General features: G+C 42.2%; 2 protein-coding genes across 34 annotated transcripts in view; one reads left to right on the top strand and one right to left on the bottom strand.

Moving 5' to 3' along the window:
* MCF2L2 (MCF.2 cell line derived transforming sequence-like 2) overlaps positions 1–27,819 on the top strand; it is a 250,868-nt gene that overhangs the window by 153,421 nt on the left and 69,628 nt on the right. The window contains exon 16 of one of the 25 annotated variants that reach the window (XM_084990482.1): positions 4,577–4,674. The exons of the other annotated variants lie outside the window; for them this stretch is intronic. Within the exon in view, the coding sequence (XP_084846608.1) occupies positions 4,577–4,610 (34 nt within the window). The 3' untranslated portion in view covers positions 4,611–4,674. Of the gene's footprint in view, positions 1–4,576; positions 4,675–27,819 lie in introns of those variants that run through there. 25 annotated transcript variants of the gene reach the window in all.
* B3GNT5 (UDP-GlcNAc:betaGal beta-1,3-N-acetylglucosaminyltransferase 5) lies at positions 976–27,819 on the bottom strand. Of its 9 annotated transcripts, none has more exons than XM_084987078.1 (4): positions 24,637–27,819; positions 18,065–22,517; positions 14,078–14,179; positions 976–4,720 (listed from the first exon to the last, which is right to left on the bottom strand). In XM_084987078.1, exons 2-4 carry the CDS (start codon positions 18,308–18,310, stop codon positions 4,682–4,684), a joined length of 387 nt encoding a protein of 128 aa, XP_084843204.1. In that variant the 5' UTR covers positions 18,311–22,517; positions 24,637–27,819; the 3' UTR covers positions 976–4,681.

Below are 27,819 nucleotides of genomic sequence, written 5' to 3'. Positions count from 1 at the left end.
CTAAAAATACAAAAGACAAAAATAAATAAATAAATAAAGTTCTCTGGTCTGATTCTTATTGTAGCTAAGGTATTCAATTAAAGTCCCAAATATAGGTCCGTTTAATTCTTACGGAGAATCATCGTTTTAGTCCCAACTACAAACGGCATGGCTATGCCTCACAAGTAAAAAGTTCTACTACAACCAAACAATTCAGATGCTTCCAAGTTTTAAAAAATATATGGACTGAATTGGAAAAAGAATGTATATAATATGTATGACTGGGTCACTTTGCTGTACAGAAGAAAGTGATAGATTATAAATTAAGTATACTTTAATTTTTTAAAAAAGGTAAATTTTGTGGCATATAAATTACATCTCAATAAAGCTATTGTTAGACATTATACATATATATCTTATATAAATATATAATCTGTATGATCATTTTATGTGTGTGTGTGTGTGTGTGTGTGTGTGTGTGTGTATTGAATCATACCATCTACTATGCTAAGAATCAAGCAGGAATCAGGTGAAAAGCAGATGAGCGCATACTATATACAAATACACTGAAACACCAAACACTGCAGAGCAGGTTGAAGAACATCTCTAACATTAAGAGACTAGGGCTAAATTTGAATCAACTTTTGGACAGCTAATGATATCAAATAAAAGGAAACCATGACCTTTCGAATGGTGTCAAAAGGCACTATGGCTATAGGTTCTTATTTCATTTTTTTCCTGGACAAGCTATTAGGAGAGAATTCCCCCATTTAGACATTCCAGAGTAAATCATTTAACAAAAGAGGCATTTTAGGTGGCGCCACAATGCAAAGGACACAATAATCCTCTACCCTGGGCACAGCAGCAAGTCTGAACAGGAAATAGGATTAAGATCTTATACTACAGACCTCTCTGACATTAAACAGAACAAGTTGATTATATAAACAAATGGTGTTCACACAGGAGTTTAAAAACTTCTGTGAAAATACACATCTGTTGACAGTTTTCAAGTTGTTTATTGGAAACCATAGATTTATTTTTAAAAACCTACTAATTGTTTTGCCATACAAGAGCAAAATTCAAATAATATAAATATTTTGGTATAAAATTAATAATATGGAAAAAAGATGCAAACCAACCAAGAGGTAAAAAGTTTTTAGCAATAACACTGTGTACAACCATCAAGTGACCATCCAGGCTGATAGTATATTTTCCCTTTGTTGAATTAAAAAAAAAAAATAGCCTTGCATTGGAGCACCAAAGTTTTTTTCTTCCTTTTTAAAAGGTTGGAATCCTTTATTTACAATTATTCTTCTCAGTACTTTAAGTCTGATGAAGGAAGCATCTAGCAGTTTCCTTCTTATTAAAAAAAGGAAATGCCTTCATATTTCCTTTAAATGTAAATGTTTCATTCTATTTTAAACAAAAATAAAAAGATGAACACAATTGAGGGGAGCTCTTTGACAAATAAATAATTGTTTCACAGAAGTATTACTGTAAACAAAATAATTCTGATGGCCCCAGAGACAATGATGTTTCAACCAATAGCAAATTTAAACAGTTACAAGTATAGATACACAGGGCATATATATGGCCAAAAGGCAAATGGTTATTAAAGGATCAACTAAAAAAAAAATAATTATAAACATGCTCTGTCAAAATGTGCTTTTGTTCTCTAGAGTTTTTAAAATTGGTGAGAAAATTTAAACTGTAATGGTCTAAAAACCCTGAACCTACTCTGAAAGTAACTACAAACTAGAATGTTTGACACTGTAGTTTTGACATTAGTTAAAAAGTCTAAATTATCTGAGCAATCAGTGTAAACAACCGTCAATTTTCAAAATAGAAAAAAATTAACAAAAAATTTCTGTAAACATTGAAAAGCTACTTGCAAAAGATTATATATGTCATCATCCAAGTGTGTATACCAAGAATTCTTTTTTCTCTTTTTTTTTTTTTTGCGTGTTTTAGACCTCACCTTATTAAGTGAGACATCTTTTTTTTCCCTAACAGGTGCCTCTGTAGACAAAAGTTTTATAATCAGTTCAACCACTTTTGCTGAAATCACTATTTTGGCTTTCATATAATTCCCCTAGCAATAGACATCACCTAGTTCTTTCTCTAGTGAGGGGAGATGGCTTGCATCATGGCTGCATTTTTATCCTGCTTTGTAAAATAACTGTAACTTGCTTTATTGGATCTTAACCACATTTCTTTGATTACAAGGAACATACAGCTTTACAGATGCATTAAACTGGTGACTTTTCTATCACTTTCATTCTGCTTGATGAAAGAATAGATTTTTTTTTAGATATTGTAGTTTTAATTTGATATTTAATACTCTCGATTTTAAAATCTGAACTCAGAACAAAGTGCTGTGGTTTATGAGACCTGGTGGAGAGGGGTAGGCCAATTTTAGTAATCAGTGCAATAATTTAGACACTACAATTTTTATAAATTATGGAAAAAAGAGGCTTTTAATGTTCTATCTTTTTGAATTCTTCTCCGTTATTATATTCCTCTATGCAAACTGCATTCATAGCTGTCTTAAAAAGAGACCAATTTTTAATATCTAAAAATCAGTTGAAAAATTCATTAAATTAAAATCAGCTTTTTTAAAGTAACAATGATTTCATCCTAGAGAAAGACTGTATGAGTAAGAAACTGCCATGTTTGGGTCATTTTCTAATAATCGAAAAAACCCGTCATAAAGCATCAGTTAGGGCAGAGCCAAAGCCTTAAATTTCACATTGAACTTTGAAAAAAAAGGTATATCTTAAATGACTCCAATACTATCTAGGTAAAATAGCTATGTGGATGAGACAATAAGTGATTTGGTGGTTTTTAAAGAAATTGTGTACATTTTTCCCTAAATCTCCTCTGAAGAAAGGGAGATAAACTTGTATACCTGGTCAAGCAATACGTTCATTACTTTGAAATGTTGTGCTATACATTTACTTGGTATTTTTCAAAAGCAGTTATTCTAACACCAAGGCACCTTAATAACTTCTCTACAGTATATATGTGGTACTAAGAACCTGAAATTCCCTTTAGTTTTATTTTCATAAACCTTGTCTAAATATAAATTTCTCAAAATGAATTTAGGCAATGAAGTAGGTAAGTTATATTGAAGGGCTTCTAGAGTCAAAGAAACATTCTGAGAAGCTAGGCTTTCAAAACATTTCTTTGTTCTTCATATTCATTTCACTTATGGTATAGACAAACATGTAAAGGCTTTTTGCATCCAGGATTGGCTCAGTGACAGTGAAAACACATAACATTCAAGTACTATTAGGCAAAGGCAGCCCTACAAGGATACGTATCCAGATAGGTCAGTTTGCAAAGGAGAACTATCTTAATTATCCTGCAGTATATTTGACCAAAAAAACCTTTTGAAATCATTTTTACTTTCGGGTCTGTGGCATCCTTCCAAAGGTCCTGAAGGTCTTCCACGTGTCCATGAGATGTCATCATTTTCTCGTAGATGCAGGGATGATAAGGAGTTTTACCTTCCCCAGAGAAAAACGCATGGCTTTGTGGTACCAGCCCTATTTTATTGGCACAGAGGCCCATGAATACATCATCTATGTAGAGACTAGAGTTGAGTGTCTGTGAGGCCTCATAAACTTTAGTGGCTACGTCACCAGAGATCACATAGGCAGCTCCGGCAGTATAGTCAGGGTAAGCCGGCCACTGGTACATGTCATAGGAGACATAGTATTTGCTGCTTTTATCTCTAACAGGAGGGGCACCATGATGAACGCGACCAATCCAAAAGTCTTGAACACCCATTTGTTCTAAACTTTGAAGGTATTCGATAAGATTTGGCATGTGTATAAATATGTCATCATCAGCAGTCATAAGGAATTTGGCATGTGGACAAAAGCTATTTGCCCATTTGAACTGCAGAAGAAATTTAAGAGTAAGATTATAGAAAGAATCAACAAAATCTTGCTGAATTATATCACTGTACATGTGATCTTCCCAAACCAGTCTTCTCTGAAGTCTTTCTCTCATCAGTGGGTCAGAAGGTGTTCCTAAGACAAACAGAGTTTTGATGTTGGCATTAAGTTGAGACTGAACATACTTCTCATTGCCCCAGGTGTTCCTAATGGCCGAACGTCGATTGTAGTTTTCAGGAGCAGTCTTCACGAACAGTAAGAGCAGGACATCTTGTGCTTGACACTTCTCCTCATGGTTAATCAAGTATTGGTAGCGAGGAGTCCCATCCTCGCTGCGCTTAAGAGACAGGCTATCATTCACAAAGTCGTAGCTATTTATGAGGTATCTGTAAGAGTAGGACTTCATATGGCTCACGATGTGATTATCGATCGGTCCCCAGAAGAACATGAGGCTTAGTACGAAACAAGTGGCAAATATCTGAATAAATTGCCATTTTTTTACTCTCCTGCCACTCCCAAACATTCTGATGTCTATTCAAGTTTGTTTTTTTTTTAGGGTCAGTTTTAAATGGGCGCTTGCTTCTTCAAGAGCATAGGACTTGGTATTCTGTAGAACAGATGTCCATGTTGGTCATTAAACATGTATACCGAGCTTCTTATTTACAGAATATTTTCTTTTAATACCATTTTTTCAGAGATGGCAAAAGAACGGAGCATACTGTTGCATGAGAACACTGGCACATCAAAATGTTCCCATTCTGACATCCTTCATTAAATTTGGGGATTGGCCTCACATGCAGCTATTCCGTGTACTTCTTTTTGTGAAAGTTAAGTGCAACCTGTTAGAGTCAGGAAGAGAAATGAAGACAAGTGAACAGGTTACTGAGTTATCAAAAAGAAACAAATTACTCTTAAATCTTTAAAAACTAAATGTCACCTGACTGATCTGGACAAAAGGTGATGGGGCAGCTAGTGTTGAATGGAGGCATATAGCTGTTTATTTTTTCAGGGATGTTGAGGGGGGGTCTCATTCAGAATGTAGAGACCCCCTTATCTTCTCAACCTTAAAAAAAAAAAGCCTCCAAAAAGGCTATCATCTTATATACTTAAAGTCCAAATTCCTCAAAAGGGGTATCTATGAATATATTGACTTGGAATATAGTCAGGATGAAAGCAGCTATATAGTTCAAAGCAAAATACTGAATGATAATAAAGTTCATAATAGTAAAAAATCCATTAAAGCTTGCTTGCCCCAGACAAAGCAGGAATAAGAGTAAGATTTTTTTTTCCCCAAATCAAGATTCATAAATCAAGGAGTTGAAAAATGCTTTTCAAAAGCACAATCCACACCCTCTCTAACCAAAGTGACTTTTGTAAGCCCCCAAACTATACACTCATCTTTTTGTACTTTTCCTTTTGAAACTCCACAGGCACTTCACATTTAACACGTTGAAAACTGGGAAGCCACGGGATTGTAGCCGGCAAGCACTGTCTTTGAGGTCAGGCAATTTGAACACCATTGCCAGCTCAGCCACTTGCTACATGTCTCACTGTATCATGCATCTAACCCAGAAATCTAAAAAATTCTACTAACACCTCTTAACTTGAAGCTTAAATGGGAACATACATAGATACATAGATAGAAGAAAGTAGATAGATAATAATTAGCTGGCACCCAGGGGTACTCAAGTGCCATTTCCAAACCATTCTACTGTTTTCTGTTCTAAAACCTGCTGTTTCCATTTTCTCTTTCTGTCTGACTTCACTCCATGTGTCCATGCTAGAAATCTGGAAGTCTCCTTCTCCCCCTCCACTTCCATATCTAGTTTTTTAATCCCATGCATTGCTTCTTCTAAACCTCTCTTCACCCTTTCATGACAACATCACTTCTCAGCCAGGCAAGAACAGCTGACTGAATGATCTCTGGCCAACTCACCCTCTGCTTCATGGTCAGAGTGACCTTTCTAAAATTCAGATCTAACCGTGAGACTAATTGAGCTCTTTAAACCCCTCCAGATACTCTCCACTAGTTGACAATACCAAATTACCGGCCAAAAGCTCAGGTGCACTTGCTATTTCATACACACCCGTCCTTGTGCCAGCAGTCCTGGCAGCTCCACTCCCCTTGCTAAAGGGAGTCTCCTAACCTTGACTAAATTCTAATGGCATCTTCCTCTGGGAAGTCTGAATTGGGCTCCCCTGCTCAAGAAGATGGTGCCACAACATCTTCTCACACCGTCTTCTTGTACTGAGATTCTTTATTTAACTGCCTCCTCCTGATTACACTATGAAGTCTGACCCAAGGCACGAGATAGATGCCTTGTTATAGAAGCCGTATCCTCAGCATCCACTTCAGTGCCTGACACCTAGCAGGAGTTCTCTGAATGCCGGTGCAAGGAACCATGCTGGGAGTGGAGCCGCCTTCCACTCAGACATCTCATAACTTGGGAAGAACTGGGGTCAGGATGCCCAGCCAGGCACCACCTGAGAAGACGCCCCTGCTGCAGGTTCTCCCTTCCCTTCTGCCACTAGGAGACAGCACCACCCTTCCCTCAAGGATTCTGTCCCAGTGCTTATCACGATAAGAAATTCCTTTGGCCTATAGAAACAGGCTCTTCCCTCCGGCTTGACACATCAGTCTCCTGGGCTTTCAACAGACTGATGGAAAGGGCAACACAGGCTCCAGGATGCCAGGGCTGGCTGAGCAGCCGAGCCCACGTCACCAGCTCCAAGGCAAGGGCTCTGCTTTTGTGCCCGAAGACCTCATCCTCAAATCCCCCGCTTTTTGCCCCTGATAAAAAAACCAACTGCGCACACTGAGAGAGCTGCCAGGCAGTACCAGCCTAACCTTGGCTGTGGGAATTCCTTCCTGACTTCATGTCTTTCACATCCAGCTGTACTTCCCATCCTCCAAGATTATTCCACATTAGGGCGAAACTGCAAAAGCCCAGCATGTGAAAAGTCTAAGGAGGACAGGAGATTAGAACCAAGCCTTAGTGAGACTTTGTCCAGAGATAATCAGCACAGGTAATATCTTATCCCTGAGGGTATAGATTTTAAATTGCTAGCACCACTTAGGAAGCCATAAACAGCATTTTTTCCCCCAAAGATAAGAAAAAGCAGGAACAGAGTAGAGAATGACAGAGTGCACTGAAAGTAATAAGTATCATTTTGAAAACTTTAAGTTTTATGTATATATACCTTCAGGGCTTAATGTAAAATGCATTTTTATTGTGCTTTACCATCAAAAAAGGTGAGGAATACTGTTCTAAGTGCTAGATCAACATCAGTAATTTCCCCCTTGGTTTGGCTGGTCATGGTGAACCAAATGCTATAGGGCAGGGTAAGAGAGCAGGAAGCATCTGTTTCTAATGGTGGCATCTGCTTAAACTTTGCAAAGTAACTCTCCTTGGTGGGGGGGGGGGGGGGCTTCCTCTCAGTCATAGCAGTGCTCACCACTTTAGATAAGGCCCACTCTGAAGGCCCAAATTCCCTTCTGCCTCCTCCACGATACATACCGAAGGAATTGGAGGCTTAATATAAAGTAACAAAGAATCCTTAATGGCAGATTTTAAGCCAGCAAAATGTTTAAGAATTCTAAAAAAATTCATCATTGAAATAATCTGTAGTTTCTATTCCAAGAGGCCCTGAGAAAGAAACAAAGGGGAGAGTAACCTTTGGAACCACAGGCAAAACTAGCTTTCCATCTCCAAGCAGCTGTGCTTAGTGTGTTCCAACAGCAGCTTGCTTTGCACCTATGCACAGTTGTTTATAAGCCTGAACTTCTTGCTAGACAATCAACCCACCAGCACCCACATGCACCCTGGACTCACAGAGGCCCTAGTCTCTCTCCCATGAATGGGGTCTGTTACTCATCCGGGTGGAGCGTGGCTGCTGCCAACATTGCTACTACAACCAAGCAGCTAGCCCACAACATGCACTTTGTCCCTTCCCCACCCCACCACGCATGTGCTCACCTCATTTTCCCGTATGTCTTCAGTTGTTACCAACTGACCTTTAAGAGTCACAACAGTTTTCTGAAAAATGATGAAGAATCCTCACGAAGCCAGCAACCCACGCTATTTCTTTAGCCTCAGCACAGCGTGTGAAATTCTAAGACACAGTTTTTCCACCCATAGCAGGTGGAATTGTTGGAGGCACTGTGTATGTCAGTCATAACTAAATCTCCCTGATAGTGTTGTGGTGATAAGGGGAAGATCGAGGAACGTAAACGACTCTTCTACAGGACCCCCCTTCTCTTATAACAAAAGAACACCCCACCTCCTCCAACGTGAATTGAGTCACTAGGCGAGGCGGCCTTTTCCAACTGAAAGCAAAAGCACCTCCATGACCCAAATTTATTCATTACAATTAAACGACATTGCCCCAGCCCAGGCTTTGCTGATGGAGACCGCACACAAGCAATTGAGGCCCACCCTTCTGGTTCACATAGAGTCATAAAACTTCTCTAAAGCACGTCCTCTAGCTTCTGCATTCAAAGTGCAGGGTTCGGGGTACAGAGAAGCCCACAGGCCTGCCTGACCTGGAGAAAGAAAATGCTGGACCTAATAGGAAACAAAGTGATCCCAGTAATGAATGGGAGCTCAGCAACCATCCACAACAGAATGCTGTGGGTGCAGCTTCCTTTGTGCTCAAAGCACAGCAGGGCAAAAAATCAATAGGCTGGAACCAAGGCTACCTGGTTTGGGGCCAGATTTATTATACAGCCTCGGGCAACCCTCATGCACTCTGCTTTGGTGATCTAATCTGCAAACTGGGGGCAAAGATCAAAGTATTATTACTGAAGAGATATAAAAATTACAGAGCATGCCAAAAATGGGAAACAGGAAAGATTATAAGAGAGAACAGGACAAGGAACTGCTTAGAGGGAAATATGCAAATATTTAGAATATAACTTGGGTTTGCTTCTGTCTCTGTTGAGAAGAAGAAACAGATATTCTTAATATTCTCTTTCCTAATGAAGTAGCCAGAAGAATAAAAGAAGTTGAGTAGGAACATCAGAAAAGAAGGTGGCAGGATGCCCCCCTCCCCAAATATTTGCAGTCTGGGAGCTGTGCCCCTTACCTATTAAAGAATATTTCTTCATAAGAGAGCTCTTTAAACTTTTCTGGGGGGAAAAAAACAGTTAATACCTACCTACATCTGGAAGCTACAAGTTTCTGTAAATGACCTCTGGTTGTTTTTTTTTTTTTTTTCCTACTTCACTTCTGCTGTCAACTCATTTCTTTGAGTCTGCTTTTGTGATCCTAAAATATTATGCAAAAGCAGCTGTAAATTTTGAAGTTTTAATCAAGATGGTGAGGTCAGCATTTTAAGTTCAAATGAAGCAACCTCAGTGTCCCAGTGTTTCAATTCATCCTACAAGTATGTGAATATTTGCTATGGAAATACTTATGCCAGGCATGGTGGGAGTCCTGAAGTACAATTTTCTGGCCTCTAATCTGAAAGTATCTACAATCTAGTTGAGACAAGATTCATGGTGCCCATGTGAAAACACAGTTCTCCTGGACAACAACTGGCATATTCCAATAAGGTACAGATGCTGTGTCAGCAATAATCTGGGTCATACCAACTCCAGGCACACAAGGAGTGTCCCCAGGAGTAGAGATCAGTGACAGTTGGATCAGAAGGGCCTGAAGATGCATGGGGTTCAGGTGGTGGCACAAAGTCAAGCAATCTGTTTTAAGCAAGAAAAGAAAGAATCACAATACAGGAAATATTTGAGAAACAGGCAAGTATATGAATGCAGGGAGGTTGGGGCCTGCTTATGGTGAACCCTGAAAATAAGGCAGAGAAGCCAGTGAGTGCCCAGGGCACCAAGTCACAGAAGTTTCTGTTTTTGTTTTTAATGATAACTCCCTTGTCTCTGTAATATTTAAGCAAAAATCTGGCAGTGGTACACAGGGTGAATGCAGGATGGCTGGAGATCAGGACACCTGGCAAGAAGTGGGATAAGGTCAGGAGGGCCTAGTCTAGGATGGTGGAACTGGGGAGAGAAGGAAGGGATAAAGAAGATATTTTTAAGAAAAACACAACTCCAGCAGGACATGATAAATGACCTTGGACAGGGAGTAACTCCATTAGCAACTGATATCTAGTTTCAGGCATTACTGACAAAAGAGGGAAAACTGGCTTCCTGAGTCAGGAATGAGGAGGGAACACATTTGGTTCGGGGCTGCGTTGACTGAGGTGTTGGACAACACGTGGAGTGGTCCAGCAGGCAGGCTGAGCCTGAGGTAGACAGGACCGCCGTCCCTGGCACCCTGAGCATAAGGACGGTGGCCACTGTGAGGGCGGGTGGGCTCTCCAGGGGAGAGCTGAGCAAACGCCTGAGGAACAATAAACTCAGGGGAAGAAGAGAGAGGAGTCAAAGAAAAAATGAACTGTTTTACAGACTGGCTCATCAGAAAATTGAAGGCAGAGGAGGATAGAAGGCAGGACGCACAAGGCCTGGCATGGAGCTCGAGGGGGAAGACAGATGGGGGGCAGCAAATGGTGAGAGCTGGAGCACAGGGGGTCTCCAGGTGGAGGTGGTGGGGGCTGGGTGGAGGTGGGGAAGGCATCTTCCTGGAGGAGAAGCAGCACTGAATCTAGACCTGAAAGCCGAGTAATGTGAACTAGAGAAAGCCACTGGGTTGAAATCAAAATGCGTAGACTTTTATCTCTATTCATTTGATTCTTGACCACTGTTTCTAGCCATTGTCGTAATATACTAACAACATCTAATCTTGGAGAAACTATTTTTCTACATCTTATTTAGTAGATATGCAACACTCAGAAGTCTAAGGAGCCCTCGTTTTATGGTATATATGCCACTTTGTTCACATTCCCTCCCACACACTCAACACAACTTATCAGCAAGAAGGTCATTTAGAACTGCTTTGCTGAGAACAGCATTTACTCAAAACTTCAAAATTCCAGTCCATTCCCTCTTCAGCCCCAGCCCCGAAATATTCATCTAGAATCCTCTGCCCACCCCCTGCCTGCCCCCTAACACCCATTCCACCCAGCAATCTCCTGACCTTTCTTCTACCCGCCTCCCTGTCTCAGATGTGGAATCACCTGGCACTTCTGCCCTCCTCTCCCTGCTTCCTGTCCTTCTATGTGAGCAACCCCAGACCTTGGGTCATTCTTGTCTTCTTCCATCTTCTCAACGCCTGCAACACCTGCCAGGCTACTGGACAAGCCTAACCCACCAGGCAGACAGCATCGCCACAATTGGCAACATCCAGCTGTGGGCAGAGTACTCAGTGCTGTGTGACTATCCCCCACTTGTCCTGGACCTTCTCCCTCTCCCAGGCTCTCACCAGCCATGCTAGATCTTCCCCCGTCTCCCGAGGCCTGTCCTCCTCACTCTTAGCTGATGACTTCACCTCCTGCTCAGAGAGAAAGGAGAAGACATCACACAGATTGTCAATGTCCTCTCCCATGTGTGCTTCCTCTTCAGGAATTCCCCAGGCTGGCCACCCACTCTGTTCCCTCCATAAAGCACACTGACCGTCAGGGCCAGGGCTAGGGAGAGGCAAGCAAGGCACTCATTTGGGACACAAAATTTTACAGCAATAAAAGTATGACTATAAACTAATGCTGCTCCCCCAGTAAGTCACAGATTTTTTTTAAAAAGCTACTTTATACTTTTATGTTTAAGCTTTTGTGGCTTAAAGTCCCACGAGATACAATTTTTGGTTCCTTTCCAGGTATAACTCAAAGGAAAGAAAGATAACATTTTCTCTCCCATCTTTATGTTGCAGTTTGTTCTACATTCCAAGTACTTTTTTTTGGCTTGTTCTGATCACCTCTTCCCTATTAAACATAGCTAGGACCAATCCTCAGGAGCCAAATTGCCATGGTAAATAAATCAGGAATAAAAAGCCTTGAATTTACTGGAAAGGCTATAATTTGATCTTCACAGATTTTTTTTTCTTAGTAAATTAGTTATAGTAATTGGTGCTGAGAAACCCAACGGGTTACTTTTTAGCGCTAATTCCCTTTCTCGTTGCTCACAAAGGAAGGAAGCAACCCAAAATGTGAATTTTATTTTAAGTGTGAAAAATTAGATGTTCTCTCAATTTTTACTTTATTCTTTAATCAAATTTGAGTGTTTCCAATATAAAGCTGTAAAGAAGGAAAAATCCACCCAATGACTGTCTTTAGGTGGTTTTGTGTCTGTGACTAGCTATGAAACTTTAGCTCAAGCCATGGGCAGAGATTAGAAGCCATTTGGAATAGTTGTCCCTCCATGAAGAATACATTTCTAGAATTAGTTTTTTATTCAGCGTTAGTCCAAAAACTTTAAACTCCAACTCAGCAAGCATGGATGTGAGACAGTAGGAAAAGCTGGTTATAAATATATAATGAATCCAGTAAATTGCTCACCACCTATAAACTAAGTTGTGTGTTTCTTCATAAATTAAACAGAGTATCAATTTCTTTTTGCTAGTATGAGAAAAATAAAGACAGGGAAATAGAAAATTAACAAACAAGTAAAGACAAACCTTAAGTAAACACAAGCACTAAGGAAGCTGGTGGCCCAGGGATTGCAGAGTATTATTATATTTCAGAAGCGTTATATTAATGTCACTAAAATTTCCCAGTAACCAGTTTGATTATACAGAACTTAAAACAAACAAAAAAAGCTGAAATACACAAAGGGTCTCAGAGAGGTCAGACATTTGCTTTTCTAAACTTGGGCCTTCTGTATTTATTCTTGAGGCATTGTTGTTTGGGTTGACAAGGCTACTTGCTCTTTTAAATACAATTCTTGTCAGTTTTGTTCTTGCCTACTTAAGAAACAAGCTTCTCCTTATGCCCAGTCTAGCAACAGTTACTAACATGGTGTGTTTACTATGCACCAGGCTCAGATCTGAATGTTTTACATATATAGTAACTCCTCAAGCCTCACAACAACCTCTGAGGGAGAAATGATCTCCCCATTTTGCAGAAGAAACTGAGGCACTGAGACATGGGGTTAGCCATGTAACCTCCATAAATTCCAGACCCTGTGGCAGCCCCAAAGCAGCTGACCAGTTCCAGCCCAGTCTCTGAGCTCTTCACCTGCCCTTCCTGGCACTGGCAGAGCTCCCATTAGGATGGGAGGATAAGGAAGCAGGTGGGGCAGGTGCCAAGAAGGCAAAAGATTTGCTTCACTGTCTTAAGTTTGGAGTCATTTATGTTTTGCTACCTCCTGCATTTCACCAGAGATTGTTCTCATTTTCCTTGTAACATATCCTTTTTTTTTTTTTTTTTTTTTTGTCTTTTGTCTTTTGTCTTTTTTGTTGTTGTTGCTATTTCTTGGGCCGCTCCCGCGGCATATGGAGGTTCCCAGGCTAGGGGTTGAATCAGAGCTGTAGCCACTGGCCTACGCCAGAGGCACAGCAACGCAGGATCCGAGCCGCGTCTGCAACCTACACCACAGCTCACGGCAACGCCGGATCGTTAACCCACTGAGCAAGGGCAGGGACCGAACCCGCAACCTCATGGTTCCTAGTCGGATTCGTTAACCACTGCGCCACGACGGGAACTCCACATATCCTTTTCCTAACCTTCCATCTTGAGCTTCCCTCCTTCCCTTTCTTGATCTCAGTAGCACTAGATAATGGACAGATGTGATCAGAGGAGTACATATGGTCTTTCCCACATAAGGAAGATTGGGGAATTTAAGGGTGGAGATTCAAAGTGGCAGAAGAGGGTGATAAATAAATAAATAAATAAGGTGAGAAGTGGGAAAGGAGAGGTAAGTAAAAAGTATAGGACTCAGAGGATGTTTTAAGCAAGTATTTGATGAATAAGTATTGGATTAAATGGAAGCATTTGAGCTCAGGTCAAATTATGATTTGAAAAATCGTGATTTTGAAAGAGGGTGACAGTATAGCCTAGTATAAACCTGTCATATAAGTAATACACATTAGCCTGTGGTCCAGTGGCAGTTCATATGTCCCGTTCTGGACATTATCTTTGGAAACAGCAATTGATTGCAGGTTTAGAGTACCAGAAAATAAATAATGGTATAAAACATAAGAGGTGTATTTAGCATGTTTCCATTACAGTTGGTCAACGTTTATATAAGTTAACTACCATTTAAGCACCTGCCCTGTCCCAGGCATTATGCCACAGAGCACTGAAAGTGGGTAATACCTATATTTAATTCATTAAAGAAAAATTAGCTTATCACATACTGTGTAGTAGGCCATAGCAGGATGCCAGAAGGGCTTCAGGGATGTTGCAGTGTGATCCACAACAGAGGAAGAAAATGTTCTGGTGCAACCTGGAATCTGGACCTGACAGGGACAAGAGGGTAGAAAAACCAAGAGCTTTAAAATCTGATCAAAAGTAATTTATATTCTGGAGCTTCTGTTTACTAGTCACATCATTTTGACTCATCTGTACACCTTGTACCAACAGTGTTTTCTGAGGATCATTTGAGATGATTTATTGACAAAGTGTGGTCCAGATCAGGTATTCAGTAAACACTAATTTCCTTTCTCTAGAAATTGTTCATGCATCTTTACCATGATGGTTTAGTTAGTAGATGGCTGATATTCTTTAGGAGTTATTTTCCTTTCAAACCAATAAGCTATCCTCTTTAATATTCTTACCTAAAATATTTATTGGATATGAGTTTTTTAAAATAGTGATCTGATCTCTAAGGGCCATTAACACATCTCAAACACTGTTGTGACTGAGAACAAAGGTAACATTCCTGGTAGACTGAACATGCTTTTCCAATATCCTTGACAGGAAAGAACAATATCATTCCCATAAGCACTTAAAGATACATTTCAATGAAGATGAGACTGTCAAAAGATGATAAATTATGGAGAAAGAAACCTGAGAGTTGAGCCAGCTTTTTAACTTAGTTTCGAGCACTACCAAAAGTTGTCAAAAGATTTGTAGAAAAAGAATAAAAGAGAAAAAATATAAAATTCCACAGGATCTTAAGCTGTGTAATAGTATTCTGAACTTGGAATTTAGGGGGTTTATTACCTACAGACTTCATAGAACATTCTTTTCTGTTAAAACAAAACAAAAACAAAAACTGACTTCCATTGTTAAAACCTTCCCTAAGGAAGATAAATCTTAAAAATAAGTTACTGATCCAAGCTAGCTTCTGAATTTCCAGCATTAAAATGTAAAACAATCATTTAGGTTTACATCTCACCTGATTTGGTTACTTATTTTTAAATATCAGTTCTTATATCTCTTTTATACATGCACACTATAAGGAAAATATTCTAGATTTACACTGTTCTGGCTAAATCTTGCTGATAGAAATTCTATGTCTAATGGCAGAGCTTTATAATAATTTGCTGTTCCTCAATTTCTGGAACATGGATAACAATGTATACATCTCCTCACAAGATTATTCAGCAGTGGAATAAAATAATGGTTATAGAAATATTCCCCAAAAGGTATAATGTGCCATAGAATGCAAAGCTAAGATTTATTCAATTGAGCATATACAACATTCCAGAAAGACAGGATACATTTTGTTACTTTAAGAAGAGATCATTTCCTTCCGAATTTCTTCCAGTTTCTTTCTACCACATCCTATGTTCTGTTATATAAATTCCAGTGGCAGCTAGTCCTCTGAAAGAACTCTACCTAGACAATTTGAAAGTCACCCAGTGCAATGACTAGCCAAAGTGACCCATTTTCAAAGATGACCCATTTCAAAACCCATGAGTTATTATTCAAGCTGTTCTATATTTGAGAATTAGAAAGTTATTTCCTTTCCCTACAATCTCATTTGAATCAGTCTTTTATAAAAAAGGAAATTTGATATCTATTTTAAATATAAGATGACGTTTTTCCTTTCTAGAGCCTGCACTTTATTTTGAAAATTCTTCTCCATCTTCTGAGGGTGTGTGTGGTCACAGCATTTATATGCAATATCATCTGTGCCTCCTAATCATCCTTCATTTCTCATTTTCTCAGAAACAGACTCTCTGAGCTTCTGCTTGAACTTTCCCTGTCATAACACTCTTTCCCATCTTCAGGTGTCATGGTTGAAGCCCCAGAGGGCTGAGACTAGTAAGACTGAGCCACTTCTCAGAGGGTACCCAATAAACTCTCATGGAGAGTGCCTGTGGGAGAAGGAGTGAGAGAGTGAGAGAGAGAGAGAGAGAGAGAGAGAGAGAAGGAACTGGAGGGGAGGATCATTTAAGTATTTAATGGAAACATTTCAGGTATTGAATTTATCTTGCTTTAAAGAGGCAGCTTCCCCTCCCCCATGACAAGATATAAAATCTACCATAAGTTTCACATGAGACCTCCGGTGCTTATCACCAATCCCCCTTTCAGATCAGAAGTTCAGGATGGGATCTTTTCAGCGCCACTACTTAATAGGTCCTTAAAAGGACCTTCCATCGTCCTTTTCTGGGTCAGTTTCAGCTTTTCACATCGTTCTCCCTTCCCCCATTGGGACCAGGCAAAGTTTCCCAAAATAAAGGCACAGAGGAACAAATCCAATTCTAATGGATGTACTTTCATCAGAGAATTACCCTAAATATGAGCTCCAAGACACCACCAGGCACTGAGCGGTTACAACGATGGTGTCCCTTTAACATGACCCATAACCTATGAAGACCAACAGTGGGAAAGAAAAATATAGGGTGCATAGTCAAGGGTTGGATGAAAAGGTGCTACTTTGGACCTACGTAATTGGTATCTGAGTAAGCAATGACTCTGTCACTTCAGGAAGCAAAATAGAATTCAACAGAGTCAAAGGAAAGAGTGGCAAATACTTACCCTCCTACAAAGAGGTCTAATTTCCCAGTTTCTCCGCCTGCCCACTTCCTTGTCTCTTTCTCCCTGACCAGTAACTCACCGAAAGCTTCCCCAGTCTGGCAGTTTCCTAGCTTCAACCTTCAGACTCGGCCTTTCAACCAAATTCACCCCTGCAGCCTAGGGGTGGCAGCAAGGTTAGGAGACCCTGGCCGGAAACCGAGGCCCGCAGGGCGCGGCTTTCGCCTCCCGGCTCCCGCGCTCCGGCTGGTTTTAGCAGCGCGGCGCAGCGGCAGCCTGGCGGGAGCTCCCTAGAGAAGGGGATCCCTCCCGGCCCAGGGAAAATTCACCCCCACCAGAGCTCCGGGTCTCCCAGCCTACCTGCTGCACCTGGGCTGCTTCTCGACCGGGAGCCACGGTCGCCGGGCGCCCGCCAACAGGCCGGAGCGAACAAAGGGGCTCCGGACAGGGAACGCGCCTCCTTCGCCGCCGCGCTCCCGGGCGGCGGGCAGCCTACCCTACGGCGGGTAGGGCTGCCTCCGCTTCCCGACGCCCGGCCGCGCGCGCCCCAGGCCGGGGCAGCAGCCAGCTCTGCTCCAGCGGCGGCTCCCCGGCCCCAGTGTGTATTCAGACCTGAAGTCCTCCAGCCACCGTGCGAATGCGCGTGCCTTCACCTCCTCACAATTCTTACCCCCTCGGCCCTAGAGACCTCGCCTGGCCCAGAGGAAGCAGAACAGACTCCGACTCTCCTTTCCCGTGGCCCGGGATTTGCTCCTGCGGGGAGACGCTGCGAGGCAGCCGGGCCAGGCAGGGGCGGGGCGGAGGCCGGGCGGCCCGGAGCCTTCACTGCGGACTGGGGGAGCCTGTCTGCCCGCACGGAGAACAAACCAGTTGAGATTTATTCCCGCTGAGCGGGCTAGAACTTCCCCCATTTAGCGATCCGGAAGAGAAGACCACATTTCCACTCACTAGGGACCTGGGCCCCTGCTAGGATGCGGTGGGCTGCAAAGCATTTTTTAAAATAGTGCAGTTGATCACATATATGAATTCCATATGAAACAACTGGTCTCCATACACTTTTCATTAGGAGATAGTATTTGTTAGACAACTGATCCATTTGTTCAGAACACGCATCAGTTTACTCTTCTAGGAAATGTAAGTTCTGAGTTGTACTTCGAGCACCTTATTTTCCTTTTAGGAGCAAGAATTCTAAGGGCAGGCTAGTCTTTAAAAGATCTCTTGTAACACCACTTATGCCTCAGGCTTCTGGGGGCCTCGGTAACAAAAGAAGGGAGCTAACATACAGCAAACTAGAGCTTCACGACGGCGGTTGGTTTTAAGAAATCAGTGGGGCGGTTGGGGAGAGACTCCCCCCTCCCCGCAATGAGTTCACTTTCAAGCCCAGCTCAATTTCAAACGGAGCTTAAAGCAGAACTCACCAAGACCAACATCAGCTCCTTAAACTCCCAAAACGGAGGTCGGCTCTCCTTCCGGCAGCGGAGCGAGTCATTGATTTCAGGAACAAAACTTGCCCGTTTTAAATCGTGAGCCGGGGCTGGACGGCCAGCGCTGCGCTCGCTTCCCCAGCGAGGAACTGGCTGGAACGGGCAGGTCTTGGCGGACCCAATCAGGGGTTCCGGGCGGAGGGCGGGGGCGCGGCTGGGCTGGTGTGCGGTGTGCAGCATTTCCTGCACCTTCTTGGCGTCACTGCAAAACCCAGACTGGCCTGTCCCTTCAACACCACCCCAGTGTGTTGGTGAAGGCAGTGAGCCCCACCCCAGTCTGTTGTCCGTGCATAGGAACTCCAGGAAATGCTTCTCCCCATCTCTTCAGTTAATTGAGATCATTTTACTCAGATCATCAGCTGTGAGCCAGGATCTGTATGTGTCCTCTTTGAGCCGTTTTTTCCCAATTCAAAATACTAATGCATGTAATTAGACCAAATCAGGAGAATATGAATTTCCACTAAAGGGAAGAGATTATAAATAAATCCTTTATGGGTCTGGTTTCTTGTTCCCCAAATATTGTTCTAGCGTCCTCCTGTAGAACAAACATTATCATTTAACAGAGGTGATATTTTGAACAGCTTTGTAATTGTATGTATTTGAGAACATGACAGAAAATAAAAGATTAACCCATATTTCAGTAAAATAAAAGTTTTGGATTTGTGACTGTGAAAGGAAGATGACAGGTAATGACTTAAAAGTAGATTACTGAGTCAATTTGAAAGTGTAAACATAACATTGTACTTGTTATTTCAAACCAGATTTTTAAGAAGTTTTAAAAGTAGTTTCTTTAAGCTCCTTAAAATATTTTCAATTATGCAGTTATTTCCTTTCATATATTACCTGTAGAGAGCATGGCTTGGTGCTGCCTTTATCAACTCAGAGACTGTAGTGCCAAATGGCATGTCCAATCACAGAAGTATTTATGTAATGTGATTTGTAAGGGAGTCACTGATAGTGACCTTTAAAAAGCTGATTCATTGTTAGTGCAGTGCAGATCACTCCCTTTATGCAAAATAAAATCCTGATGCTAAGCCCATAGACATAACCCCTAGGTATCATATGTGTATTCTGTATTTATGTACAAATGTTCATTATCATTATATTCGTGTCAGGTCGCTTGAAACTAGGCCCACATGGGTGCAGGTGTCAGCACATGTATATTCCACATGCTCGAACACATCGGACTGTACCCACCAAAAATACAAACTGACTCAAACATTGATAAATACATATAAAAATCATATAGTCACATCAGCTTATATGGAGATAGACAACACAGGCAAAGGATTAGAAGGAGGTCAGGATATTGGTGATAGGATGTGGGGCTTTTGGTGGGAGGTGGGGAGAGGGTGTGGATGGGAGATGGAGAGGAGCAGAGTGGCCCAGAATGCCTGTCCTGGTGCCTGCGTACTACATGGGAACAGCTCCTCTGCCCATCTGGGAGGATGCCTGTGGCAGGCTGGCTCCCTTTCCACCTCAGAGGGAGAGGAAGAGAATGATAGACTTGATGGTATAGAATGAAGTTCTCAGTTTCTTTTATTGGGAGGGAGTGTGTGAAAATTTTGAAATTAGTTAGAGATAAAATTAACTGATAGCAGTGATGCTAATTTGACCGTCACGAGGAAGGAGGACAGAATTGCCTTGCCCTCCGTGTCTATAGTAGCCGCTTGTGAACCAGTACAATTAGATTTATAAACAACTTTCAACCTCACTGTCAGGTAATCGTTTCACAGAGCGCTAGAGGACTATGGAGAGTTGCTGGAAAAGGAAAACTGTAGCATCAAGATGGTAAACTTTAGAGAATGGGGGAATTCAATTTGCATGTTAAGAGTTAGAAGGGGGACGATAAGACAGAGAAAGAGCAGAGGGAGAAGCAAATGTAGGAAAGAGGATCAGAGAGTTGGGCATGTATCATTAGTTGTAGGGAAAGAAGACTGAAACTTGAGTACAAGAGGACCCAGGAAATGGTTGGAGCCAAAGAAACCCAAAGAAGGGACAAGTGTTACTGAAATCCTGCAAGGAGAAGTAGGTTTGATAGCTGACTCCTTAATGCCTAACAGAGCTGAAGCATATCACTATAGTGCTAGGCTTGACTTGTTTGGCTTAATTTGCTCTTTCTGTAGAAGATAGATTTCCTCACAGATTCTGCACAGGCCCTGTCCCATGAATTCAGACACACCACAGGCTGTGTGTTCTGAATCCAATGAACATTTATGCAAAACCAGAGATGCTAGAGAGATAGAGAGGAATCTTGACCTAGCTTCCTGCTGGCCACAGGTTTGGGCAAGTGACCCAACTTCTCTGTGCCCTACGACAATTCCTGCCTGCAAAGGTGCAGTGAGGTCTGACAACAGAAACAATAATGTATGTGAATTGCTGAGCATGGCGTCTGGGCATCCTCACAGACTGGGTGGGCAGCTGTCAACCTCATGCTCATGACAGTCTGCAAGAATTTCCTCTCACTTGGTCTTCATGCTCTACCCCATCATCATTGTTGTAAAAGGATCTGTGTTTCATAAATCTCTTGAGATACACCTTCTGTTAACACAAAATCAGCAGTTAAAACGATGCAACATCTCCTTAGCTGCTTCTTCCTCCTTGACTGCTCACCAGCCCCTCCTACCCCCACATATATCCTTGTGGGCATTCTTTTCTCACCACACTTGCTCATTGGTGAACTCATCTGTTGGTCTGAATCTCTGATTTATATTTTTAGTCTAGATTCTGAGCTCCGAACATGAATGTCTTCACTTAAATGTGTCACATCAGTCTTAAGCTAAGCAGGTCTAAAATGGAAAATTCAAATACATATTTGTGAAGTAGTGAGTGGATAGTAGTTGGTTGCCCTCAAGAGCCAGAATCCTCCTTGTTCTCACCAGTGGGCCCACCCTAGGGTGTGACATTCTTACATGTCAGTAACAATCAGTGGCATTTTGTTGCTGTATAAATATTTGTGGATCTGTTTTCCCTACTCATTTGAGAGTCCTCAGACCTCCTGAGCATGACTACATCCTGCTCATGTCCAGTTCCTTTGAAGAACCCTCCCACAATGCCTTGCACAGTGCAAATATGTACTAACTGCTGATTGAACTGAGTTTTTGCTGAATGTTTCCCAGATTCATCAAATGTTCAGCCTTTCGATCCAAGAAGCCTCATCTGCAGTACAATGGCCCCAGTGTACTTCTCCCTTGATGCCAACAGGGCGCAAAAGCTGACACTGCAGACACACTAGCCCCTTTCCTGCAGCTCTTGCTTCTGCTCCTGTGGTTTGGCACCATTTGGCAGCCTCCCTCAATTCTAGGACCTTGGAAGCTGGATGAAACCATACTAGGTACACCCAGAGCTGGAAGATGAAGAGAACTTTACAGCACAAGCAGGTTCTCACCCACAGGCCATTCTAAGAACGACTTTGTTCCTCTCTCTTCTCTGCACAGGGGAGGGACCTCCTTAACCCATAGTCTCCTTCCACATCAATAGTATATAAGGACATCTCTCTCATGCTCCTCTCACCCTCAGTAGGGGCCCCACACAGACAGGGCAGTCTTAGAGAGGCAAGCCCTGCTTTCTGGGACCCTCCTTGGTACAATAGAGCTGTATTATGGATTGAGTGGGCCTCATGTGGGGGCGGTGGGGGTAGTGGGGGCAGTGAGAGGATCACGGGGTAAGAGTAAGGCTGACACATTGTTTCAAATGCTCAGACTCCCCAGTGACAGTGACCTGGTAGTAACTCCCTGCCAGTGGATCCTTCAGCATGTCTTCTCCCCTCTCTACCTGCAGATCATACATTCACTTCACACTCCCAGGGCCATATAACGTTCTGTGCAAGTTCCAAGGGGCTGCTTCTAACTCCACCTTTTTATCTCCCACCCAACCAAATTGAGTGAGTGAATGATTCTCAATCTTGAATGCTGCCTGATTAGCACTTATATATCTTAAAAGACAGTTGGCACCAGCCTGCCTATAGCTGTCTAAACTGAGCAAAACTATTTGGATCTTGTAATGGGGTGGTACAAAAAAATATCAGAAAATTACAGCACGTGGAGATGTTTATAAAGCAGTTACTGTGATATGGGGGCTATGTACATGGCTCAGATGCAACCATTCGTGTTAGAAATTTTGCATAAGTTTGTGCTATTATTTAAGGGACAACTAAAATATAATTTACTATTTCCCTTTTCTTCATTATTAATAATTATTAAGCACTCATTGCCTGCTTCATGAAGCGTACATGATGCAAATACCACGCAAACAAATTTTAAAAGGCAGTTATAGGTTTGCCCAAGCTTTAATATTGAGTATTATTTAAAATATGGACCATTAGGAGTTCCCGTCATGACTCAGCTAATAAATCTGACTAGCATCCATGAGGATGCAGGTTCAATCTCTGGCTTTGCTCAGTGGGTTAAGGATCTGGTGTTGCCCTGAGCTATGGTGTAGGTCACAGATGATGCTTGGATATGGCATTGCTTTGGTTTGTGGCATAGGCCTGCAGCTACAGCTCCAATTGACCCTTAGCCTGGGAACCTCCATATGCCGCAGATGCAGCCCTAAAAAGCAAAAAAATAAAATAAAATAAAATAAGGACCATCAGTTACGAGTTAGAAATAGTTTCGCTATAGTGAGGTTTTTTTCTTACTTATTAACAACACTTTTCAAAAGCTAATTCTAAAGTCCTTGATAAATCATGGGATCTGAAACAATACATGTTTCATCAAGTCTTGGTTGGTGTGATGGGCTAAGGTCATAAAGCCCAATATTAACACCTAATTGATCCTGCAGATAGAAGGCTAAGGAATCCTAGAAAGAGAGAGCAATGTCTCTGAAGAATATGTTTCTAGTATAATAAACTCTCTTGGGAGGAAAAGGATTAATAGAATAATAGGGGACCTGTTGGGTAGATAAAGATACAAATAGGTCTGCAAAAAGGTACACAGAGTAGAGAAAGCAGTGTGTCTTTTCAGTTTTGGGTTTTTTTTTTTTTTTTTTTTGGCCTTTATTTTATACACTTTTTTTTTTTTTTTTAATCTTTGGGAATTTCCTTCTTGCAGTAGATTTTCCCTTTGCATGAGGCAGAAGCATATTAACTTTTTCACAATTTCTTTTCCTTACTGAAATTATCAGGTTACTTGGATACTCCTGTTGGAGTTAGTACCAGCACTACCCTTCCCCAGGAGTTGAGGGAGTAGTGGTTTCCCTATCAGCATATTCCATCAATCTCCTTGGTACCAGAAACCTCTCCCATGATGCCTTATTATGTTTGGATTGTGCATGTGTCGATGCACTGTGGCTCTGAGATTTGAACCATATTCCTTGAGTCCTAGGCATAAATGGATGATGTCATCCCTTTTTCTCTAGCCTGCTTCCCTTTGTCCTTATTGTGCAGGCCCTGTCCCTTGTGGAGCCATGCTGCAGAGTCAGAATATTGGATACTATTTCAGTGGACTGACATTCACCCTTGGCACATCAGTTCCCCTGTCTCTGGTTTTAGAGCTAGAAGGCCTGGGCCTGACCTCTTGCTGGCAGCACCCAGCCAGCAGTTTGACCTGATTCAAGTCACTTAATGCCCTCAGTCCCAATTTCTTCTTCTGTGAAATGAGAATAACAATTAGTGCTTACAGTTGCTTACAGTGTTGGTATCTGTTCCTTAATCCACCATCTATCCATTCAGTAAACATTTATTGAAAACTTACCTACTTGTAAGACATGGGGACAAGGGATGGATAAATGAATTGTGGTCTATACACACAGTGGAAGATGAACAGGAATGAAATTCTGACATATGCTACATCATGGATGAACTTTGAAAATACTATATTCTGTGAGGTAAGCCAGACACAAAAGAGCACGTATTGTTTGGTTCCACTTATATGAGGTACCTAGAGCAGGCAAATTCATAGAGACACAAAGGAGTGGAGGTTACCAGGGCCAAGGGGGCGGGGCAGGGGGGGGAAATGGTGAGTAGTGTTTAATGAGTATAGAGCTTCAGTCTGGGTTGATGGAAAAGTTCTGGTGATGGTGGCACAACATTGTGAATGTAGTTAATGCCACCAAATTGTCCATTTAAAAATGTTTAAATGGTAAATTTTGTTGTGTATATTTTACCACAATTTAAAAAAAAAACCTGTATAAACCCTCAAATGCATATAAATGCAGGGCCATCAACTTAAACTAAGATTAATGGGATTGTGTTTATAATCAGCCCCTCCTTTAAAAATGCAATACACATGAAATTATTTTGTCATTATTTTTTATGTGATATTGAAGAGTGAGCATCCATCCAGATAAACTTTTTTTTTTTTTTTTTTTTTGTCTTTTGTCTTTTTTGTTGTTGTTGTTGTTGTTGCTATTTCTTGGGCCGCTCCCGCGGCATATGGAGGTTCCCAGGCTAGGGGTTGAATCGGAGCTGTAGCCACCGGCCTACGCCAGAGCCACAGCAACGCAGGATTCGAGCCGCGTCTGCAACCTACACCACAGCTCACGGCAACGCCGGATTGTTAACCCACTGAGCAAGGGCAGGGACCAAACCCGCAACCTCATGGTTCCTAGTCGGATTCGTTAACCACTGCGCCACGACGGGAACTCCAAATAAACTTTAATAGTAATTTATTTATGCCCCATCCTCCTCCAAAAAGAATTTGAGATAGTTTACCCTAAACACATCAGGATAATGAGATCAAATCCAGTTAACATCAGACAAAGTGCAGAAACTGAGATATAAAAGAGGAGATGAGGGAACAGATGGCACATCAGCAGCTAAGCAAAACTTTCAACTGTTCACCTTTCAGGGACAGAGAACTGTTTATATTCATCAGACCTTTTATGAACGCTTAAAATACCACTGATTTCAACATGGTCATTGTATGGGTTCATAGTGTTTCATGTTGTTACCATGTACAGTTCTGGGAATTTATTAAGCAATTATGGAACACCTAAGCAAAGCAGAAGAAGGATGGAAAACTAAGAACATGTTTTCCAAATTCTAAACCCTCAGGACTTATTCAGTGCTGAATGAAACAGGCCCCGGGGACTGTTCTCTGCCCTGTTGGCCGCATCAGTCTCCAGTACCTTTCCCTGGGCTCCTGCATCAAGTCTCACCTAAACCTGGCACCACAACCATCTCTGGCATCCAGGCTCCCCCTACCTCCCACCTCCCCACCCAGACCCTGCCCCAGCAGCCCTGCTCCCCCAAGGCCCCTTGTGTAACAGGACTCCTGGCCCCTGCTCATGTCTTCTTCTTCCTGGAACACCCTCCTGTTTTCCTGCCAGTCCTCACCTCTTACAGAGAACAGTTCAGATCTCACCTCCTCCAAGACCTCTCCAGTCCACACTGATTCTTCCCCTTGCCGTCCTATTGTGCCTGCAGTCACACATTAACTGCTCAGTTAATTGAGGCTGTAAATGAACAGAAAGTCTTGAGACCTTTGCTTCTTTTCTTGTGAGAAATGAGAAGCAAGATGTTATTAGACCTTGACCAAAGACTACATCATACATGTTACTAGAAATGATAATATATTTAGAGAATGACCCATGAGAGCCCGGAGAGATGCTCAGGATGATCTAATTCCACCTTTTGACACATGAAGACATGGAGACCCTGAGAAAGAAAGTTGGCCTGCTCAGAGTTACCCTGCATATTAGAAGCAGAAATAGTCTTGGAACCCTATTTTCCTGAAGCCCAGCATTTTAAAATCCCTCTGCTAGTTTCATTTCAATTTGTGTTTTATGTCATAATCAGAAAATGGGACTTTAGATGCACCCCAAACAGAGGCCAGGAAGGGCGACATAGGTAGTGGGAAGAACACTGACTGCTGAAACTAGAGACCTTGGGTGTGTCAGTGCATGGGTCTGGGGCTCTCTCTTGTCATCTATAAAAGGGTGAGCTGGATGGTTTTTAGGGTTATATCTGCTTCTAGCATTGTATGAACCTGCTAGACTGTTGGCCCAGCCACACCAAAGAATTCACAAGTACTGGTAGAATATACATCTCTCACCTCTGCTCCCTCCTCCTCACTGTCCCCCTCGGCCTGGCACACACTTCACCATCCTTGTCCCCTTGTTTGCTTTTTTTAAAACCTTACTTAAACTTCACTCCACTAAACCCAAAATTGGCAGTGTCTCCTCCCCATTCCTCATTTAATTACAGCTCCTCCTGTGCACCTGACTTCTCTGACTACCTGCTGCCCATCACTCTGCACTGGAGTCATTGGTTTTCTTGTCTCTGCCATTAGACTAAGAACTGCCTAAGGGCTGGCATTGTGGTACATTTCTCTATCCCAAGTGCATAATGGTGCCTGGCTCCTAGGAGGGAGCTAAAACATGCTTGATAAATGGATCTGATGATTTTTGTCTGGGAAGCAAGGACAAGATTGTAGTACTAATTTCACCTGAAGCTGTTGGAAAGAGTTTTCATGGAGCAGAGAGGATCAGTACTTTTAAGAATAATTAGAATTTGAAAGGAAGTATGAAATAATGATAACACTGCCCTAACTAAAGGGGGAAGGTGGCTAAAAGGAGTGGGTCAGAACCGTGTTATTTAGTTGAAGAGAGGAACATCTGCATTAGAATCATGTGAGGTGCTCGTGAAAATTACAGATTCCACCTCTATATTTCACCTCCCTCTCCCCATTCTGAATCTGATAGTCTGTATTTACCTTTTGAGCAAGCCCCCTGAGAAGATTCTTTTCAAATGAATGGAGATTCTTGATGTCCTAGAAGGAACACTGACAGATGTGGGCAATTGAAGGCTATTTTAGGTTTTCGAAGAGGGAGAATGGTGGCGTAATGGACTTGGAGCTTTGGGAAGGGCATACACTAGTGGTCTGCAGAACAGATTGATGGGAATGAGATCTCAGAGGCAAGAGTGAGCTGCTCGGAGGGCACCAGAGTATTCGAGATGAAAAGAAAGGGAGAATTTCCTCCATATTGGTAGCATCAGAAATGGAGAATAAACAGTGACTCCAAGAGGCATGTCCAGAGATGAAGAGATGAGGCTTGGTGACAGACTGGATGTGAGCAATAATGGCAGGGAGGAGTTTGAAATGACAGCTGTGTTTTAAGGACTGTAGAAAATGATCCTTCCACTGATGAGCATGCTAGTTCTGTCTGGTGAGTTCTACTTCATCCTGAGGTGATGCGGTGTCTGGGAGGCATCCGTGTCAAGACATGTGTAGACCATTGGCAACATGGGCTTGAGCATGACCTAAGGTCTGGCAGGAAGATCAAGATGTGGGAGAGAGTCAACACCCTGAGGGAAGAGGAAGGAAGGAAGCCTGGAAATCTGGGTTCAGACCTTTGGGGAGCAGCCACATTAGACATGACGGAGATGAAGCAAGGAAGGAATAGAGAGGAAACAGAAAGGGGGTGGTGAAGAAGACTGAATGATAAAGAGAAACCAAAGGAAGAGAAAGGTTTAAGGAGGTGAGTATCAGAGTTCCCTTCGTGGCTCAGTGGTTAACAAACCAGACTAGGATCCATGAGGATGTGGGTTTGATCCCTGGTCTCACTCAGTGGGTTAAGGATCCAGCATTGCCGTGAGCTGTGGTGTAGGTCGAAGACACGGCTCGGATCCTGCATTGCTGTGGCTGTGACCTAGGCCGGCTGCTGTAGCTCCAATTTGACCCCTATCCTGGGAACTTCAATATGCTGTGGGTGCAGCCCTAAAAAGAAAAAAAAAAAAAAAAAAAAAG

Source organism: Sus scrofa, chromosome 13 (assembly GCF_054392235.1).
Source record: "Sus scrofa isolate SSC_HxYL_T2T_F1_AM1 chromosome 13, Sscrofa_HxYL_maternal_Yorkshire_Landrace_v2.0, whole genome shotgun sequence".
NCBI classification, from domain to species: Eukaryota; Metazoa; Chordata; class Mammalia; order Artiodactyla; family Suidae; genus Sus; species Sus scrofa.
The sequence above is the reverse complement of the archived record's forward strand: the minus strand, read 5'-3'. Positions and strand labels throughout refer to the sequence as shown.

Bases quoted from the DNA above. Each gene is read 5' to 3' on its own strand.
- B3GNT5 (XM_013982236.3), bottom strand. From the start codon at position 4,404: ATGTTTGGGAGTGGCAGGAGAGTAAAAAAATGGCAATTTATTCAGATA.